At 35.0% G+C, this 20098-nt stretch overlaps 1 protein-coding gene across 1 annotated transcript in view; it reads left to right on the forward strand.

Annotated features, from left to right (window-relative positions):
• The first annotated feature begins 6470 nt into the window (after nucleotides 1–6470).
• The window catches only part of LOC120625535 (elongation of very long chain fatty acids protein AAEL008004-like), a 62569-nt gene continuing 48941 nt past the window's right edge, over nucleotides 6471–20098 (forward strand). Inside the window, exon 1 of the mRNA XM_039892581.1 lies at nucleotides 6471–6676. Coding sequence (XP_039748515.1) covers nucleotides 6670–6676 — 7 coding nt within the window. The 5' untranslated portion in view covers nucleotides 6471–6669. The remainder of the gene's footprint in view (nucleotides 6677–20098) is intronic.

Below are 20098 nucleotides of genomic sequence, written 5' to 3' on the forward strand. Positions count from 1 at the left end.
TGTATATTATTCATCAGTTATCTTAGCAATCATAACACAAGCTTCCCTTAATTTAGGCCTAGATAAAGATGTGTATATTGTCGTCATATATTAATTTATTTATGATTTATATTTTTTTGTATTATAGTATTTTGACGACTCTCCGGGCGCAGCGGTGAGCGCTGTGAATTTAAGTAGTAGGTCCCAGGCCCGATTCCCGCCAGGAGAAATATGGGAATTTATAATTTCTGAATTTTCTCTGGTCTGTTCTGGTTGAAAGCTGTGGCCGTGGTTACCACTTTACCAACAAAGACGTGCCGCTAAACGATTTAGTGTTCCGCTGCTATTTCGCGTAGAAACCAAATACGGGTGTGACTACCATACTCCCTAACAGATTAGCCCACTACCATCTTAGACTGCACTAACACTTACCACCCGGAGAGATTACAGTCAAGGGCTAACTTGTAGTGGAATGGAAAATTAAAAAACATGGCGGCAAGTCTGCGGGCAAACCTAGTTTAAGAATAAAAATGACGGAAGAGGAGATCAAACTAAAGCGGGAAAATTACCAATACTTATTATAATACTGGTCAAATCCAATTCAAAATACTTTATAATAAATTAATTTATTAGACTGGTTTGGCCACCGATACCATATGATGAACCGAAACCTAAAGGTATTGAATTAAATAGATTTGTGGCCGGTTTTCTGAATTTAATAGTTAACAACATTCTCAGTCTCTAAATCTGTGAGTGAGTGCAAAAATGTGTTATCTATTTGTCTCAGACAATTACAAAACACACAGACACACACAACAATAACAAACACTCGCTCAAAAATCTTATTATAATATATGTAGACAAAAATAGACATGCATTGCGTCATCAGGCTTTTGGGCGAAACACTTTAACACACGCATATACCAATTAATGCCTTGACTGGCTTTGGCTGAACAATTATGTATTCTGATACATAATTAATCATGCATTGAACTACACCCGAACACACCAACACACACCCGCACACATACACGCACACACACACACACACACATACAATTTTCTATCGTAGGTACATTTACTACATAAGTTTGCTAGTTTTTTATGTATAACGCTAAGGTATTCAATGCCAGGTATACGTTATAGGATATATGTTTGATTTCATCCCACAAAGTGTTGTCCTGTGTCCATCAACCTGAGGCGTAGTTGTTAATAATAATAATAAATTCTTTATTGCACACACAAAAACAAAATACAAATAAACACATTTACAAAAATAATAAAAAAAAAACTAGTTTAGGTGTGCAAAGGCGGTCTTATCGCTAAAGCGATCTCTCCCAGACAACCTTTGGCGATAGTTGTTGGTTGGTTGTCCCCATGTGTCTGTAAATACACCGGAACCACGCCCTATATAACACACAATTTTAAAAATACACCCAAAACTACCACCAAGAAGCCGGAGCCAAATATTATATAGATACGCATAAAATTTAAAATAACGGGATCGCTGAGTTATGTAACCAATACATTAATATCATGATATTAATGGTAGCTAATTTGCAAAAATACGAAGTTCTAGAAAACAGGAAATTTCGGTTATATAATTTATATTCAACTTTAGGGTCCTACCTAAAAATTCTGTTAATCAAAACCTAATTGAGATTTCCCCATAATATTACAGCATTATGCCGTTTGGTGACTGCGAATCATTATCCATATTTAATATTAAAAGCTAAAGAAAAGTTGCACGGGTAAAAGAATTCCTTTCCAGTGGAGTATTCTTACTTTGAGCTCTATCGGAAGCTAAACCTTCTCCACCTGAGAAGGCTTCTTGAGGCTTGCCCGGTAATTTATTAATTTAATTTTTATTAATTTATTATAACATTATAACTTAATTATATAAACACCAGCTAATATAAAAACCCCCAGAATTAAAGCCTAAATAAAAAATTAAATAAATAAATAAATATACTACAACAATACACACCGCCATCTAGTCCCCAAGTAAGCGTAGCTTGTGTTATGTATACTAAGATAACCGATGAATAATTTTATGAATAATATACATAAATACTTATAATATACATATAAACTACACTGAAAAAGATTCGTGTTCATCACACAAACATTGTCCAGTTGTGTTAATCGAACCCACGGCCTTAGACTCAGAAAGCAGGATCGCTACACACCGTGCCAATAGGCATCAAAATAAGGTAAGAAAGAAACTAAAGACAAAAACACAAAAAATACAAAAATTCTATTCTAACCTTCTCATACTTATAATCAGCGTAATAGATAAGATATTACACCGAATGACAAATCTGCACCTCAATGTATATGAGAATACACAAAACAGAGCAAATACGATAACTGAGCGAAATTGTAAGTACCGACCTAAAACATTCTCCGACCGTCATGTCGGAGGGACATAGGAAGGAAAACAAAACAAAAAAAAAATCTCATACTTAAATATGCACCCATGGTAATATTCTAATACTGAAGCAATAAATACAAGCTTAGGAAGTCATAAAATTGATAAGTAGCCATCACTATATATGGAAGGATAATATCTAAGGCAAAGTTCAGAATTAATTTATGCGCGTTCCTAAGCCGCATATAACACAAGAAAATAGACAACAAATATGAGTTATAGTAATAGGAAAATTTTTATATTTTTTTCATTACTCTAAAAGTTAGCCTTTGACTGCATTCTTAAGGGCCCCACTGATTAACAGTTTGCCTGCAGATAACAATCTGTAAGTTAATCGCAGAAGACCACAAATTAAAGTGGCCCCACTTATTAACAGTTCACATGCAGTCCTACTGGGCCTACCTACCTTCTAATAACTACATTGCCCGCTCACTACACCGACAATAGGACGTTGTTAAACAAGAACGATCCAAACCACATTGCAGTAGTTTTGAGACATTCATTCAGGTCTTACAAATAAATTGGCATAACAAAAAGCCATTGATAATGGTTTTTTGCAATTGCATTTTAAGGTATGTCAGTTGTAGTGTGACGTAAGACTGCATAATAATGCCAACGTTTTGCCACATTTCTTTTTAAATCCTATTGTTTCTAAACTACAGCAATTTAGGTTTGATCCTTTTCGTTTAACTACGTCCAATTGTCTGCCAACAATGGTCGGATACCAGCTAGGATTCTACACACACACGCGGTGACAGACAACAAATTCTTAAAAAAATGTTCTAAATGGTAGATTTTTCGAGACTGTGATTGGTCAGAAACATCAAGTCTGTGGCACTTTTTAATAGTAATCAGTCTGGATGTTAACATACCTGGGCCTGACAGTACAAGATCTAAAGGTTTAATTAAACATATATTTCCAGGATTCGGCTGGCAGCCTTTCGAGTATTCTTGTGTCAGTTAATCGGAGAAAGTTCTTTCATTTTAAACACACAACAAACTAAATATGAACTGTCCGCCCGATACAACTAATAAGTGTAGGATAAATGTTTATCAGTCATCATCATTACACCAATCTCTTGCCGGTCCAATACAGTGCACAGGTCTCTTAACACAACGGGAGGGGTTTGGGTCTTCACACGCCTTTGAGAACATTATGGAGTACTCTCAGCCATGGAGGTTTCCTTCACTGTTAAAGCAAGCGTTATTCTAATTACTTAAAAGTTAGAGGGATTCGAACTTGGACCCAGAAAGTGAAGCCGAAGTATTAATTATTGGGCAATCAACACTTCGGTCGTTTCGTGTTTATCAGTGGGGTGGTATAAATCTTGGTGCTCGCACCATCGCTTCCGAACTGCCGTCCACACACGTGTAATCGATCGCTATGACTCGTTTGCATCGAGACGTGGCAACACAAAGAACTCGTGCAAGTAGAATGCCCCTGTCAGTTACTAGTGCAAAAAGCTTGCACCAGTTAAATGTGCAATATGTTAATAGACAATAAGTAGACAGTTGGTAGGTACAGCAAGAAACTCGGGAAGGCTTACGCGAGTGCAAGTCCATGTGGAAACGCACCAGATTGCATGCGATCTCCGAAATTGCATCGAGTCATTACCGCCGAGCTAGCGTAACCGACAAAACACAAATTTCACAGAAGTTTTATTTAAATGAATAATATAATTTATATAAGAAGTTTTATTTTGACGGCCGATTGGCGCAGTTTGTAGCGATCCTGCTTTCTGAGTCCAAGGCCGTGGGTTCCATTCCCACTTCTGGAAAATGTTGGTGTGATGAACGTGAAAGTATTTATGTATATTATTCATACAAAAATATTCATCAGTCATCTTATTACCCATAACACAAGCTATGCTTACTATGGGGCTAGATGGCGATGTGTGTATTGTAGTAATATATTTATTAATTTATTTTAAGAAAGAAAAATAAGAAACATATAAAATATTTTCAGAAATAAATGAGCTGTAGATTTTAATTTAACTTTTATGTTAAATATTAATTTATCTCTCAAATTATTTTAATAAAAACGTTAATTTTTTGTATGTTAGGCTAAGTCTGTGTTAATGGCTCGATATATACGTGCACTCTGACACTAACGATATCGCTTGCGACAGATTGCCAAGCGACAGTTTCAAGCCTTTACGTCCGTCTTAGCGTAAGCGTCAACATTTTTTTACAGGAAATGGTTTATTTATAATTATTTTTAGACATAAATAATTGATTTAATAAAACATCAGAAAAAGTATTCACCTTTTTTTTTGCAAGTGTGCTATTTATCTGCAAAAATATTTGAACAAAATTTTTAAACTTTTTGTAACCCATTTCCAATAAACCTTGTGTATATTATGTTTTTTACGTATAGGTATATATAAATTAAATCGACTCAGTACCGAACATCATTTGTATCAATCCAGTTTTAATGTTTTTCTTCAAGTTTTCTGTGAACGATATTTTTTTATTCCTCACGTTGTGCAGATAAAACGAAAAACACAACACAAAATAATTCTATAGCTGACTCGGATGAAACCCCTCATGATCCATAATTGATCATGTAAACACTAGACTAATTAAGCAGCTTACTAGACAGTGCAGAGCTCGTCCAGGGAACTGCCACTGGCATGCTTATTTCCGCAGCCTCACTGCCGTGTTCGTATCATATACACACATAGCGGTGTTACCTAAACATATAAACCGCTTCAAGAGCCTGTAATAGTGGGTCTGCCGGGAACTAAGGTATGTGGCTTTTTCCAAAGTCAAAGCCAATGTCAAATATTTCTTTATTCAAATAACTACATAGATGGCACTTTTGGTGCGTTGATTACATCCATACTGTGTACATAGTAGTGATGGCGATTAATACATTCGTAAACTTAAAACTAAAGCTACGAGGGTTCCAAACGCACCCTGGTCTAAGAAGAAGCCCACGACAAACTAATTATTGTGCTTTCCATCAAAGCTATGTACAATAATGACCACGCTGGCCAGCGCAGGGCTAGACTGATCGCACCGGTCTGTGCCATTTGATCAGTCTTGCCAAGCTCGAGCGTAGGTTGGCAATGTGGGAGGATGACTTGTACTAGTCTCTCTCTCTAAAAAAGATTTGTGTGAACATTGTTAAAACGCTATTTGAACTTAAAAAAAGTAATCCACCTGTTTCACCAAGGTCCTCAAAACCTGTAATTAATATTATTTTTTATACCTACACTAAAAAGAATAACGACGTAAATATTGCTAAAGGGCACCCGAGCCGTGGAAATACCCCACAAAATAATCTTAAGAATGTTGTTTGCTGATGTTCTCGCCTGCAACCTCCTAAACTTCTGTCACTTTTTTAACATCACCCACATGAAGTCCAAAGTTCAGTGACAATTCTGTAACTTTTGTTTTATTTATTTATTGTAGCAATTCTGCAATTTACAAATTTCTTGCAAATTGCTTTCGTGATAGTATAGATATCTTTATTCATTCTCCTTCTTTTTCATTCATTCAATCATTCATTCATGCTAGTTAAGAAAAAAAAATTTAAATTCGCAGGTAACGCAGGTTTACTTTACTTTTATCATAGGTGAGATAATAAGGCTTTCCTTCACCGTTAATGCTAGTGATATTGATTTTTCGTGTTTATTCGTGTCCACTCTCATATCTCACTAGATAGCACAATGATTTTTAAATTGCAAAATTTTAGGAATAGAAAAAGGCAACCTCAGCAACGAAATCAATTTCCACCGAACCAGAATATAATTTTTAATTTGAATATAGGAAACCATCCCATACTTTTTTATTTTTTGTAGCCACTGGATGTACAATTCGGAACCTTTTAAACAGATACGTAAAGAAAAAAAAAGCGTCATTATACCCGAAAACCTTAAGCCTCCTTTGGGATAAAAAAACAATTGACAAGCTTGTAAACAAAGGGTTAAGGTTCTCGCTCACAGGTTCACAGCGCACCCATATTGATCGACATTACGAAACGTATTATCGTCCGTGAGATTTATACGAACCTTTATCATAGTTTCTTTATTATGCCTGCGCGTGCGCCGCACAACCTCATTCCGTATTTGATCGTCGCGCGCGCTATCTCGAGACCTGCCAATAGGGTGGCGGGTCGAATGCGATTCCAAATTCAAATAATTTTCGTACGCGTATCGTAAATTAGTGATTTGGAACTCGAGCATTGTGATTAATATTTTTATTCTTTAAAAAATATTTGTGATAGTGTGTGTGGAATTAACGAGTATTTCAAAATGAACGGTGAGTTTTTAAGTACCTTATTCGTTATTATGGTTATTATCAATATTTCAGTAGCAATTCTAAAAAGGACGGGTAAAATATTTTTAAGACGTATTTTAATATATCGCAGAAATAATATATTTATTAATTAGAAATATTTTTATTATATCGCAAAAAGTATAATCATCGTTAACAATTTCCTCTAGAGTTAGATTTCAAAATTGTTTACTGGGTTACCTAAAAATTATAAATTAAAAGAATTACCTCATGTTCATAACATTACTTACTAAATTACAAAGTGAGATTTTTTTTTTATGAAGACTATTTTTGAGTCAGGCCGGAATTAGTAATATTAATTTGTTAAGGCCAAAACCTATATTTTTACCTGTAGAATATCGGTATCGTATGAAATAAAAAAAACAAAACATTGATGTAGGTGGGTACATTATTTTTCTTTCTTAACCCGTACTGGAAAATAAAAATCTTTGTTTACTCTACCTGGCACTTTTTATTTATGGGAGTCATTATAACTTAATTACTGAAGATAATGGAAAAACGATTGAATCGATGAATAGTAAACTATTTTAAAAGAAAGAAAATCCAAGAATGCTGTTATTAGAATGTATTAAGGTCAAAAACGACGTTTTAACATTAATCAAAACTTTAATTCTTTAGCAACTTAATAAAATTTGACAACTTCGTTTTCTTAAATAATCCTTGGATCGCCTAATGCAGTGTTATTTTTTTTAATATTCTTGAAGCTCTGGATTCAAAATAAGAATCCTTATTTTAGGGACGTCAAGATCTGCCATACCAAAGTTTAAATTGAATTCTTCACTCTAGAATATCTTTTTCTTTATATTTTTTAATTAATACATTGCGTAAGGTATAGGATCTTTGCATTTCTAAGCCTTGTCGACTTACCACATCATTAAAAATCCTAAGTAACATAAACAATTAATTCCTGCACTGTTCTTTTTAACACTGTTTCATTCTACTTACTTTATTTTAATACGCCACTTATAATATATTCAGACTTGAAATATAAAATTTACAATATTTCTACTCAAATTATAAAATTATAAAGTAGTGTGTTTGTTGGTTTGTCCTTTTACGCGGGATTTTCGTATTTATAACTTTTTTTTAATTCATTACAAAACCTTGCCTGCTATTTTAATTGGTGGTAGGTAAGTGATGATGCAGTCACAGAATTAAGAACATATGGAAACCGTGTACACGACTAATATTCAAGCATAAAAAACCACTCCACTTGTACTGTTAGTTATCTTTCTCAAACAGGCGGTTAGTTCATTCCATTTAGCAGTTGAAAGTAATTATTTTACCTCTAATGTTCCTACCGTAATTGGTAAAATAAGAAAACGTTTGTGAGCTAACAATACTCGGCGGGACGGGTGCAGGGCCTTTTCACTGTTTTTGGCCATTTCACTTCATGCACTAGTGACTGAGGGTTCTGTATGTTTTTTATTCTATGGATGCAGTTTATGATGAAGGCGGGCACACTTGTTAGGGGAATGGTTTTGTTAAACCCAGGTATATAGCTTTTTAAGCGGCGTCGTACCGGAACGCTTAATGTAACATAGCAGCCAAAGAATTCTATTTTATATTTATCGCTTGATTATCTCTTTGGCCGCTGCAACAAGAGCCTTTCATCGGATCAGATAAAAGAGAATTCATCATGGCCGGGATCGACTCAACGACTACTTACGAGTATAAGATCGCAGCTCTTACCACTGCGCTAAGAAGGACTCTGCAAAAAACATAAATTTACAAATTAATGCCCGTTTCCACTTTAGGTGATGTATATACAAAAAGCGGAAAGAGCCCAGTGGGTAGGACTTCGACTTCACTTTCGGGGGTCCGAGTTCGAATCCCAGCACGAACCTCTAGGCTCTAACTATTTAAGTTATGTGCGTTTTAAGCAATTAAAATATCACTTGCTTCAACGGTGAAAGAAAACATCGCGAGGAAACCTGCATGCCTGTGAGTTTTCCATAATGTTCTCAAAGGTGTGTCGAGAGGCAGCGTGGTGGGCTCCGGCCTTAACCCCTTCTCATTATGGAAGGAGACCTTTGACCCTTGAGGAGTAGTAGGCTGGTGATAGGATGATATGATAATCTATGTATATAAAAGAAAGTTGTGTTAGTTACACCATTTATAACTCAAGAACAGCTAGACCAATTTTTATATTTGATTTTTTGGATTTCTCTTAGACCGGAATAGGATAAAAAGAATTAAAATATAACATTCATAAAAAATAAAATAATCTGCGTAACGAAGTTTAGGGACGGCTAGTAATATATAAAAAACACGTTTCACCAACTCTTAGGTGTAACTTTTGGTGAACTGTTGATGTATGCTAAGGAATCTCCTTATTATGATACTTATTTAGGCATCGCTTAGTTAGTGAAAACGGTCATAAGAGTGGCAGAGCCTTTTGTGACATAGCCGTTGGGGAAGATCTACTGCCATGCTTATTTCTGCCGCTAGGTAGAATTGTTGCAATGCTGTTCTGCGGTCTAAAGGTCATGGTTGCCGGTGTATAACGTGTTCCTTGCATGCCCTGCGAAGTGTTGTTTGTTTGAAGTCTTTATTGCACACATACATTTTATACAAATGAAACACAAATACAGAAGAAACTTAGAAAATAAAATAGAGCGTGCCAAGGCGGTCTTATCACTAAAGCGATTTCTTCCAGACAACCTTTGACGTTAGGAAAAAACGAAGGAACGGGTAGGTCCAGCAACTTAAGTTTAAAAATATAAATTATATATAAAGAAAATAATTATAACAAACTACTAACTCATAAAATGTCGTGTTGTTTTGTTTAAAGGCGATAGTTTTTCACTTACTATTAGGTGAACCATCAAATTGGTCTGTCATCAAATATAAGTACTTATAAAAAACCCAATAGTAGGGTACACGCGAATAGTACCTATACGCAAAAAGGTACCTACTTAGAGTATAAAATTCATACACGTACATCATTATAAATGCGATTCAGAGTTACGTTAATATAACTTGAAAAATAAAGGAGTAAGTACAAAAAAAAATGGTTATTTTCCTCACCAAAAACACATTTGCAAAATTGCAAATTCCTAACCCAAGTTAGGTTTTGCGTTGACAGATCGATCATGACAAGTCACAGATAGATGATACAATATTTATAACTGTTTTTCTTTCATCGTCATCATCATCAGCCTATTTCAGGTCACTGCTGGATTTTTTTATCGATTACGATTATTAACTATAAAAGTCCTATCATTATACTATAATAGGACTTTTCTATAAGCTTAATTTTAATACAAACTTTGAACTTTTTAAGAGACATATCCAAGGTATTGTCAATGGGTAGTTTATTGTGGAATTGTAAGTCATCCTATCGAGCTGGTGGTCGGCCGAAGCTTCTGTGACCAGTGCGCCGTTCCCAATCCAGAATCACTTGACTCCGCTGCCGTAGGGGGTGCTACGGCATATGTGACCCGCCCAGGTCCATTCAAGGGCCAAAGCTCCTTGAACAATGTCGGCTCGGGAACCCTATCTAATAGAGACCATCCTAACATCGCTCTTTTCATTGCAAGCTGAACAATTTGGATGTGGAGCATACCTTCTTTGTAGGTTTTGATTTTATATATTTACATGCAAATTTCTAATTACGAAAAAATTACTAGAGGCATTAAAGGGACGGGACGAGAAATGATCGGACGAAAGAATTTTTTTTTTTAAGAAACATTTTTTAAGAAATTTAAATTAATAGTTTGTTTTTAAAAACAACATTTTTTATCGAGTGCAAGCGATGCGGAGCGCTTTGGTATCAATCCAATCAATGCGGCCGTTTTGTGCGGCATTGTAGGTATATTATTTACTCATTTTAATTTTCTCTCACTGGTGTAAGCTTAAATTATTCGGAATATTGCTTAGGTTAACTGTGTTGATATTTGATATGATTTTGCGATAAATAAATTTTGTTTTAAAGACACCTACGCGTTTAACCTACAAACTCTGTACAAGCTCATATCGAGAAAAAAAATCAGGAAAGATTTTAACTATTTATACTAACTAGTCCTTTACAATCGCACTTTGCTAGCCAAGTCAATCTATCAATAAGTGCGGAGTAGTAAGAATAAGGACGTGTTGCAATATACATAAGTTCCTGTTAGCTGTATATAATACTAGAAATAAACCTGGTAGTAGGTAATAAAAATTTAATTACTCAAGATTTTGACTTGTTGACATTTTATATTTTTGCCCCCGTGCCCTTCAATTATTGTCTTTGGTGACGCAAAACTCAGATTGGTTCGATAGTGTTTTCTTCTCAAATTATTTTATTGCATTGGGATGTTATTTATATTATCATCGATTATTATCAAGAAAATCTTATGGATATAAACTTTGCCCTTTACAGTATGTTATTTCAGAAATTAAAATAAGTTCTTAAAAGATATTATGTGGTGCTTGATCGCGCGGTTTGTAGATGTCACTGCACGGGTCGAGATGTCAGTTTACGTCTTTGAGTACGAAGTTTTTGAACTATTATGTACGTTACAACTCTTCTAAGCGGGTAAAACTGCGGGTGTTAGTTATTAATAAACTTTGTTTTTATGTATATACTACTACAATGCAGACATCGCCATCTAATCCTAAAGTAAGCGTAGCTTGTGTTATGGGTACTAAGATGACCGATGAATATTTTGATGAATAATATGTAAGATGAATACTTATAATTTACATATAAACACCCAGACACTGAAAAAGGTTCACCTTCATCACATAAAAAAATTCCAGTTAATCGCAGTACGAGTTGGCACTACAGTATAAAGAGCCAAGATTTTTGCGGTTTTTAAATAAGTCACTGGAAATTCTTCTGCGCTAAGTGCTAACTGTGGTTCCCGCAATAGTTTTTATTTTCTTGAATAACAAAGTAATGTGGAAATATCCGTATCTTTAATAAATATCTTGGATTCCTATGACGACCATTTTTTAACGTTAATGATACTGACCGCAACTTCGATGCCCTGTAATTTCTAGTTTTTCGTAGAACAAAGATATTTTTCTTGTTTTTATAAGCGGTGATAGTCTAGTGATTAGAGTTTCAGCCTCCTTTTCGAAGGTACTGAGTTCAGAGTTTTTCAAAGTTAAGGGGGTTTTTTATTAATTTTAGCAATTAATATACCACTTGCGTTAACGGTAAAGGAAAACATCGTGATGAAACCTGGATGCCTGAAAGTTCTCCATAATGTTCTCAATACAAACAAAACACGATTACACGATCCTTCGAAATCAGTGGAATGATGGTTTTAAGATAAACAGTAACAAAGGAACGTGCAAAACATCCTCTAATGCTAAACACATTAACCGCGCTCTGACGTGGTTGAAATAATAAATAAATTTGAATAAAAAAATTGAGGGGGGATTTTTCGTTTAATATGTTGAGGGAGTTGGGAAAAATAATACTTCATTTTCTGTAATTCGCTATTTACGGTACTTGGATGGCTACTTGAATTCGAAACATTATTAAGTGTATAGTATTCTACTTGCTTAAAAATGTGGCATCTTGTGGCGGCGGCCATCTTGGACCGATTTTCATCAAACGTATCTAAAACACTCCCGATTTATTCACCTTACAAAGAAAAAAATATATATACGATGGAACACATACACACACATACACACACACACACACACACACATACACACACACACACACACACACACACACACACACACACACATACACACACACACATATACAGATACGTCAGACTTATAGATATAAGACCCATTGCTTTCGCATCGGGGGTAAAAAAGGGAAACCATCCAGTAGATCCGCTTATTAAGTTCGATGTTTTGGGTATGTCCCTCCAGCGGTAGTAACATCTCACTGCATAACATAGTGTTTTCATTAGCCGCGGAAACTCGTTATAATTTTCCAAGCGGCCGAGCGGATGTAGGTAGGTACCTCTGTTTTCCATGATCCGCCATTTTAATTATACACAAGATGAGTATGACGCAATCTATAATGACCCTTTGATATATATTTAATCGTTGACTTCTTTAACACTCTGTTTACCAGTTTTTTTTGTCATAATAACATAATATTTAAATATTTGTAAAATATTTACACTATTGTCTTTAGGCCGAGACCAAACCGCGTCTGGGTTTTGAGCACTAATATTGTGATTGTTTGACGGACAAGGGGCAATGAATTTATAATTTCAGAATGTTATCTTGTCTGGTCTGGTGAGACGCTTCCGCCGTTACCATCCTACCGACAAAGATGTATAGAAATCGAATAGGGGTACAGGTTTAATTTTTTTTTTTTAATTTAGTTTGCGAGGAGACCCGTGCCATGTAGTGGGCCGTATCATCTGCATATCCTATGCATACCGTCTATGCACGCCACTGCACATATGTTATTTGGATATTATTTTCACTTGTGCGCCAGTGCTCTGAGAGTTGATAAAGCTGTGAGAGAAGATACATTTTTATCCTTTTCCTACTATACTATACTACTATAGAAAATTGTCTCTTGCCCATGTTAGCCGTGTTGGTGGGTCATCGGCTTGCTCCGTGAATTATTACGATAATAAAACGTTACGTTTCTTGCTAAGATATCGCATGACGTAAATACGGGGATTAACAAAAACCCAAACAAAGCCTATATCAAGTTTATAATTCATGTATGAATTTTAAAATTCAAAAACGCTCGTTATAACTCGCTAAACTAGATTATAAGCAGGTACATGTAAGTGATGGCGGCAAAACACGTTTCTTTTATGGATAATAATGATTAGAGCGTATTTGAGTATGTATTGATTTTTGACAGTGATTTTTATGTTCTTTTTACTTAACTTTCTTGGCCAGCTAATGTCCCACTTCTGGGTACGGAACATTTTTTTTGTGTGAGAGAGAGTGACCCTTTTTAACTTGATGGTAACCAAGGCTATCGGATGAGTTGGAGGAAGGTGACAGTGCTTCGGCTGGGACTTCCATAACAAAAGAAACCTTACTAAACCTAAACTTTTCCAATGATATGACAATTAGGGATATGTCTACCATTCTCCCTAACAGGTTAACCTGCTACCACCTCAGACTGTATCTTCGCTCACCACCAGGTGAGATTGCAGTCATGGGCTAAGTTGTAGTGTAATAAAAAAAATGCTGCTTAAATTCGCAAAATCTTTTTTATTTCGAGATTTTGCCCACTACAGGGCATGTGGTTGTTGTCTCTAAAAAAGTCTACTAATCCACATTCGGCTAGCGTGGAAGACAACGGCCTAAACCCTCATTCTGAGATGAGACCCGTGCTCTGTAGTGGGCCGGTAAAGGGTTGGTGATGATGATGAATTCAAAAATACTGCGTTCTCTGATTTTTTTATTGTGTGAATTCAAGTAAGCTTTAAAGAGGTTGGATATAACCTCTCTGTGTAATTAAGCTTAATGCATGCTTACTGTAGAGGTGAGGTTGTTAAACTCTTGGCTTGCTTAGGCTAAACATCAATATTGATTAAATCTGTGTATATATAAATAAATTGTGTGCGTGTGTCTTGCTGAATTACAGGATATACAATGAACATATAGCTTAATTTGCTATAGTCAATGCTATGATTTTAGCAGCATTGTAAAGTCAAAATCTTCCAAGGAGCAAGAAAAAAGAACAGCTAAAAAAACCACTTTTGTTTATGAACTTCTATTTGAGATTAAATTGAATAGATGGCTTTCCTAAGGTAGTTACAACGGGTCATCTAACTACCTAGATAGGTATAAAAATATTTTAACTACTGTAAAAATATCGCCCGAGATACATTTACGTGGAATCGTACCCAACTTACGCAGAATTCCATCTGTACCTACTTATATAACAGTATAGAGAGATTTTATGTTTTGTTAAATATCTGGGAGTTAGTAAGAATTTAAATCTATTGGTGTGACTTAATATGTTATTTACGGTGTATTGTGGGTTATTTATGGAGATTTAAGAATTTATAAATTACACCGTACAAATTTGACTCATTGTCATCATCGAGATTGGAGAGGCCTTTAAATCACTACGGACAATTATTGTAAAGATTTGTCTTGACTTGAAGTTTCGCTAAAAATGCTGATATAAGTATATGTAGGTGATAAGTATGTGTTAAGATAGGATTTCATAAACCCGTTACCGGCCCACTACAGAGCACGGGTCTCCTCCCACTATCAGTAAGGATTAAGGCAGTAGTCCATCACGCTGGCTCAGTGCGGATTGGTGGACTCCACACACCTTTGAGATAATTATGTAGAACTCTCAGACATGCAGGTTTCCTCACGATGTTTTCCGACACCGCTGAAGCAAGTGATATTTTAATTACTTTAAACGCACATAACTTAGAATAGTTAGATGTGCGTGCTAGGCTTAAGATAGGATAGTCTTATATAATTGGTAACAATGTAATATAAAAGAGATCACGATTTGGCAGAAAAGTGGGATATTAGGCTACATCTTTTATCTTGAAAGATTTAAAAGTTCCCGCAGAAATACACCATATAGGTGGATACACTACACCTAAAACTTTTTTTTTTAAATTATTTATTCAATTTCCAAAATTAACATACTTACGATAAACTTATATAATAAAAAGCGTACCCAGCCCGCTTCGCCGGGCTAGATTTTGCTTTATTTTATTTAAACAATATACTTACATCATTCAATTTTTAATTGAAGTCTCATAATATATTGAATCATTTATTTCTCTCCGTATTCATTCTCTTCTATTCTCTTCTCGAGCGGGTGAAGATCATTATCTACACCCATGTACACCCAACAATAGAATATTATCATAGTAAATAAAAGCTATATTTGACAGTTTGACAGTTCAAAAATAGGAGCGCTCCGATCGTCACTAAACTTTACAGGATTACTCGCCAGATCCGGAGATTCCCTGAAAGTTTCATTGAAATCGGTCCAGCCGTTTCGGAGCCTATACGGAACATACCCACACACTTTCTCTTTTATATATATAGATAGATAGATAGATAGATTAATAACTGAAACAAAAATATTTAAGATAGATAGATAAATTCTTTATTGCACACAATTTATAATATAAATTGAAAACACAATTATAAGAAGAATAACAATGCGCAAAGGCGGTCTTATCGCTTTAAGCGATCTCCTCCAGACAATCCTTAATGAAAGAAGAACAGGAGTATGGAAACGGGATAGTGCAATTTTAAAAATATACAACATAAACTACATCTACTATATATAACAATAATACATAAACAGCTAATACAAATACAAATAATACAGAAAAAAATACATACACATATATATATATATATATATATATATACACAAATACATACAGAGCAAATATATTAGTTTATGACTCCGTAGATAAATAATATTTTTTTAAACGACTGACGAATTTTATTGCATAATCCTTTTGTCTCTCACTTTATTACTTCTTTCCCTATTATGAAATCCAAACAGGCTTTAATTTTACACCAGAGGTTAACACCTAATCACCTTAATAGCACCCAAAGGCATGTTGGTAAAGCATAAATTAATTTTGACTTTGAACTCAAAAAACGTATTTGTTATCTGTCTGCGTCATTAAGGAATATTAAATAAATTATGTTCTCCGGACACATTGATATGATTACCATACGAGTCCAATACACGTTCGAGCGACCTTGCTTATTTCGAAACTTTACGTTGCGAAAGCTTTCGATCGAAGGTGGTTGTGTTCATATTATGAATCAGAATGTTTGCCATTTTATTTCTTGGTTGCCTATGTACAGAGTGCTTTCCGTCTTTCCCAGCACAGGTCTCCTCTAAGAACGATAATTGTTGAGTAGTCCACCACGCTGGCAAAGTGCTGTTATAAAAAAATGGTAAACTTACACACTTTTGAGAACTTTATTGGGAACTCTCTGGCACGCCGGTATTCCTTACGATGTTTTCCTTCACCGTGGTGAACTACGGCCTACACACTCCTCATTAAGACTAAAGACCCGTACCCTGCGGCTGGAAATAGGTTATCGACCCATAACCGGCGGCATGATAATAGAGGCATAGTATGAAAAATACTTTATGATAACGAAACTTTCCCCAAATATAATACTAGTTGTACGATTATCGTGCGGAAAGTATAATATTTCGCACGAGTGCTTTTAGTTTTCCATTTTGTTTAATTTACTATTGTTCCGAGTTATACATCCAACCAAACAGTTTGCGTTTAACCGTTTTATTTATTATTTTGTAACGTAATTTAGCATTGAAACTAAGTATAAAATATATTAAAAAGTGCATATATTAAATATATATAAATTACATACCTACTTGACTTAATGAGTTATAAAAAATTCTTCAAAACAGTTTCTTTAAAGGTTATTTAGTATTACGAATGACCGGTTAAATGAGAAGGTATTATGGGAGACCCAATTTAAAAAGCCCAAGGTAAAAGAGCATTAAGAGATACCACCTGTTTATCTACGGGTTCTCCTAGTCCTCTTTTAGCTCTTTTAGTCATCATAGGAATCGTTTTAAACTCAGAAATATGATCGAAAATATCATATTAACTATATCCCCTGATTCCCCTGTAAAATATCCCCTGTAAAGAAGTACATAGATTACTAAAAGTTTTTAACTCTTTTAGCCCCATTTAGCAGCACTCATCGCCTTAACAGCAGGCGCATTCATTTGAGTACTTAACCAAAATTTAAATATTTATACAAATTTGCATAAGAAAATGATTTATTGTCGTTGTCGCAGATAATTTCATCACAACTGACACAGAATATGTCATTAATTCAAATGAGAGGAAATATAACTTCAGGGTCACTAAACGGATACTGAACGTTTTATAAATATTCGATATAACTTTCAATAAATAAATATACTACGACAATACACACACCGCCACCTAGCCCCAAAGTAAGCGTAGCTTGTGTTATGCGTACTGAGACGACTGATGAATATTTTTATGAATAGTATACACAAATACTTAGAATATTCATATAAACACCCAGACACTGACAAACATTCATGTTCATCACAAAACCATTTTCCAGATGTGGGAATCGAACCCACGACCCTGGGCTCAGAAAGCAGGGTTGCCGCAAACTGCGCCAATCGGCCGTCAATGTAACTATGTCGTCTTTTAATTTGAAACCCATGACTTCCTGACTAGATAATTCCACGTAAGCAAATACTTTATGCACATAAAGCAAAGACTATATTTGCCAAAAATTGGACAAAAATGTTCTACAAAAATATGAAACTGACATCAAAAGAATCAGAAAAATCAGAAAAAAGTGACTTTATAAAAAAATTCAATAATCAATCTGAGGTATAAAATATTAATCCTTCCAAAAAATTCTCATGGCTTGGAAGATAAATAAAAAAAAAAAAATTTTTATTTAGTTATTGTGAAATTGTTGTCATATTATGTATGAAAAATAATGACGTGAAATACCTTTAAAGGAATTGTTAGAGTATAATTTAATATTTAAAAGTAGGTACGTAATTAATTTCATGAATCGTAGACGAAAATAATTATTTACAACAAAACCACAAACTTACGTCATTCCAGCAAATAAAAAAATATGTGTAAATAATGTCCATGAATATATTACCGGTTACTTATGAATGGAAAAACCTAATGGACGTCCACCGCTGGACATTGATCTTTTGTAAGGTAATCCAAATTCTACGGAACTCGTTTCATGTCGTCTGTCAACCAAGTAGGGGTCTAGCAATAGTATGGTGTCGCCATTCACTTTGGGACCCTGGATACCCAGTACATAGCCTCTTTAGCTTCAAGACTCGTTGAGCTATTTCGGTCACTTTGGTTCTTCTACGGATGTCCAAATTCCTTATTTGATCATGTAGATCCTACTAATATAATAAAGTCCACCAACCAATATTAAAGCAGCATAGTGGGTTCATGCTCAAAAACCTTCTCTCCTAGAGAGAAGAGACCTTCCTTTTTTTTTATCTCGGTAAGCCAATTTAATTTAATCCTAAAATACCCGTTATTCAATCATAACTTTTAAGCTAGTAAGTTTTTTGTTAAAGCAGATTTTTCGATCTTTAAACTCTCTTTTTTTCCACTTTAAGCAAGATCTTGTCCTACTTTATAATTATAATGCGAAAGTTTGTGGATTTGTGTTTGTTACTCTGTCACACAACAACTACAGAAACAATTAGACTGAATTTTGGAAAGTGATTTGGGACACCATGGATTAACACATAGGCTGCTTTTTATCCCGGGAAAATGTACGGTTCCCGCAGGATTCATGAAAAATCAAAAACCACGAACTTACGAAGCCGAGGGCAAAAGTACAAGTTCGATCCGCACTCGAGCTCGGCTACAGCAATTTATAGAAGATTAGTCACCCACCAACCCGCGTTGAAACTGCGTGACGGATCTCTGCTCTAAAACCATCTCTCCTTTGAGAGCACAGGCGCACCAGTGGGATTCTAACAAGCTAATAATCATGACGTTGATGTTTCACTCTGAGAAATAAGTATATCTATATATATAAAAGAGGGGGTATGTTCCGTATAGGCTCCGAAACGGTTAGACCGATTTCAATGAAACTTTCAGGGTATCTCCGGATTGACCTGGCGAGTAATCCTGTAAAGTTTGGTGACGATCGGAGCACTCCTATTTTTGAACAGTCAAATACAGCTTTTATTTACTATGATGATATTCTATTGTTGGGTGTACATGGTTATAGATAATGTTTTTACCCGCTCGAGAAGAGAATAGAAAAGAATGAATACTGAATGGAGAGAAATAAATGATTTAATGTATTATGAGACTTAAATTAAAAATTTAATGATGTAAGTTTATTGTGTAAATAAAATAAAGCATAATCTAGCCAGGCGAAGCGGGCTGGGTACGCTAGTAAATATATATTATTAACGAAGTATTTCAAGAACGACCTTATTTAAAATTCAAACCGAGAAATAAATGCGGTTATTATGATATAAATATTTTTTTTAAATCAGTATATCGCCAGATCTTACAGTAGACATTGATAAAAATAAACAAGATGGACTGAAGAATACAGGTTACAAAAAATCAAAATATTCCTACCGTCGTTGTTTACAGTTGAAGGTTTTAATTTGGTCCGTTGCGCGTCTTTTATCTTCGCTGTTCTTCTTCAGATTATAATCAAATTTAAATAGGACTTACTTAACTATAAAAATGAAGCGGTGATAGCGCATTGGGTAAAAGCTCGACTTCTCTTCCGGGGGGGCGAGTTCGAATCCCAGCACGCATCTCTAACTTTATTAAGTTATATGCGTTTTAAGTAATTAAAATATTACTTGTTTCAACGGTGAAGGAAAACGTCGTGAGGAAACCTTCATGCTTGAGAGTCCTACATAATGTTCTCAAAGGTGTGTGGAGTCCACCAATCCTTACTGGGCCA

The sequence above is a fragment of the Pararge aegeria genome, chromosome 8 (genome assembly GCF_905163445.1).
Source record: "Pararge aegeria chromosome 8, ilParAegt1.1, whole genome shotgun sequence".
Taxonomy (NCBI): Eukaryota; Metazoa; Arthropoda; class Insecta; order Lepidoptera; family Nymphalidae; genus Pararge; species Pararge aegeria.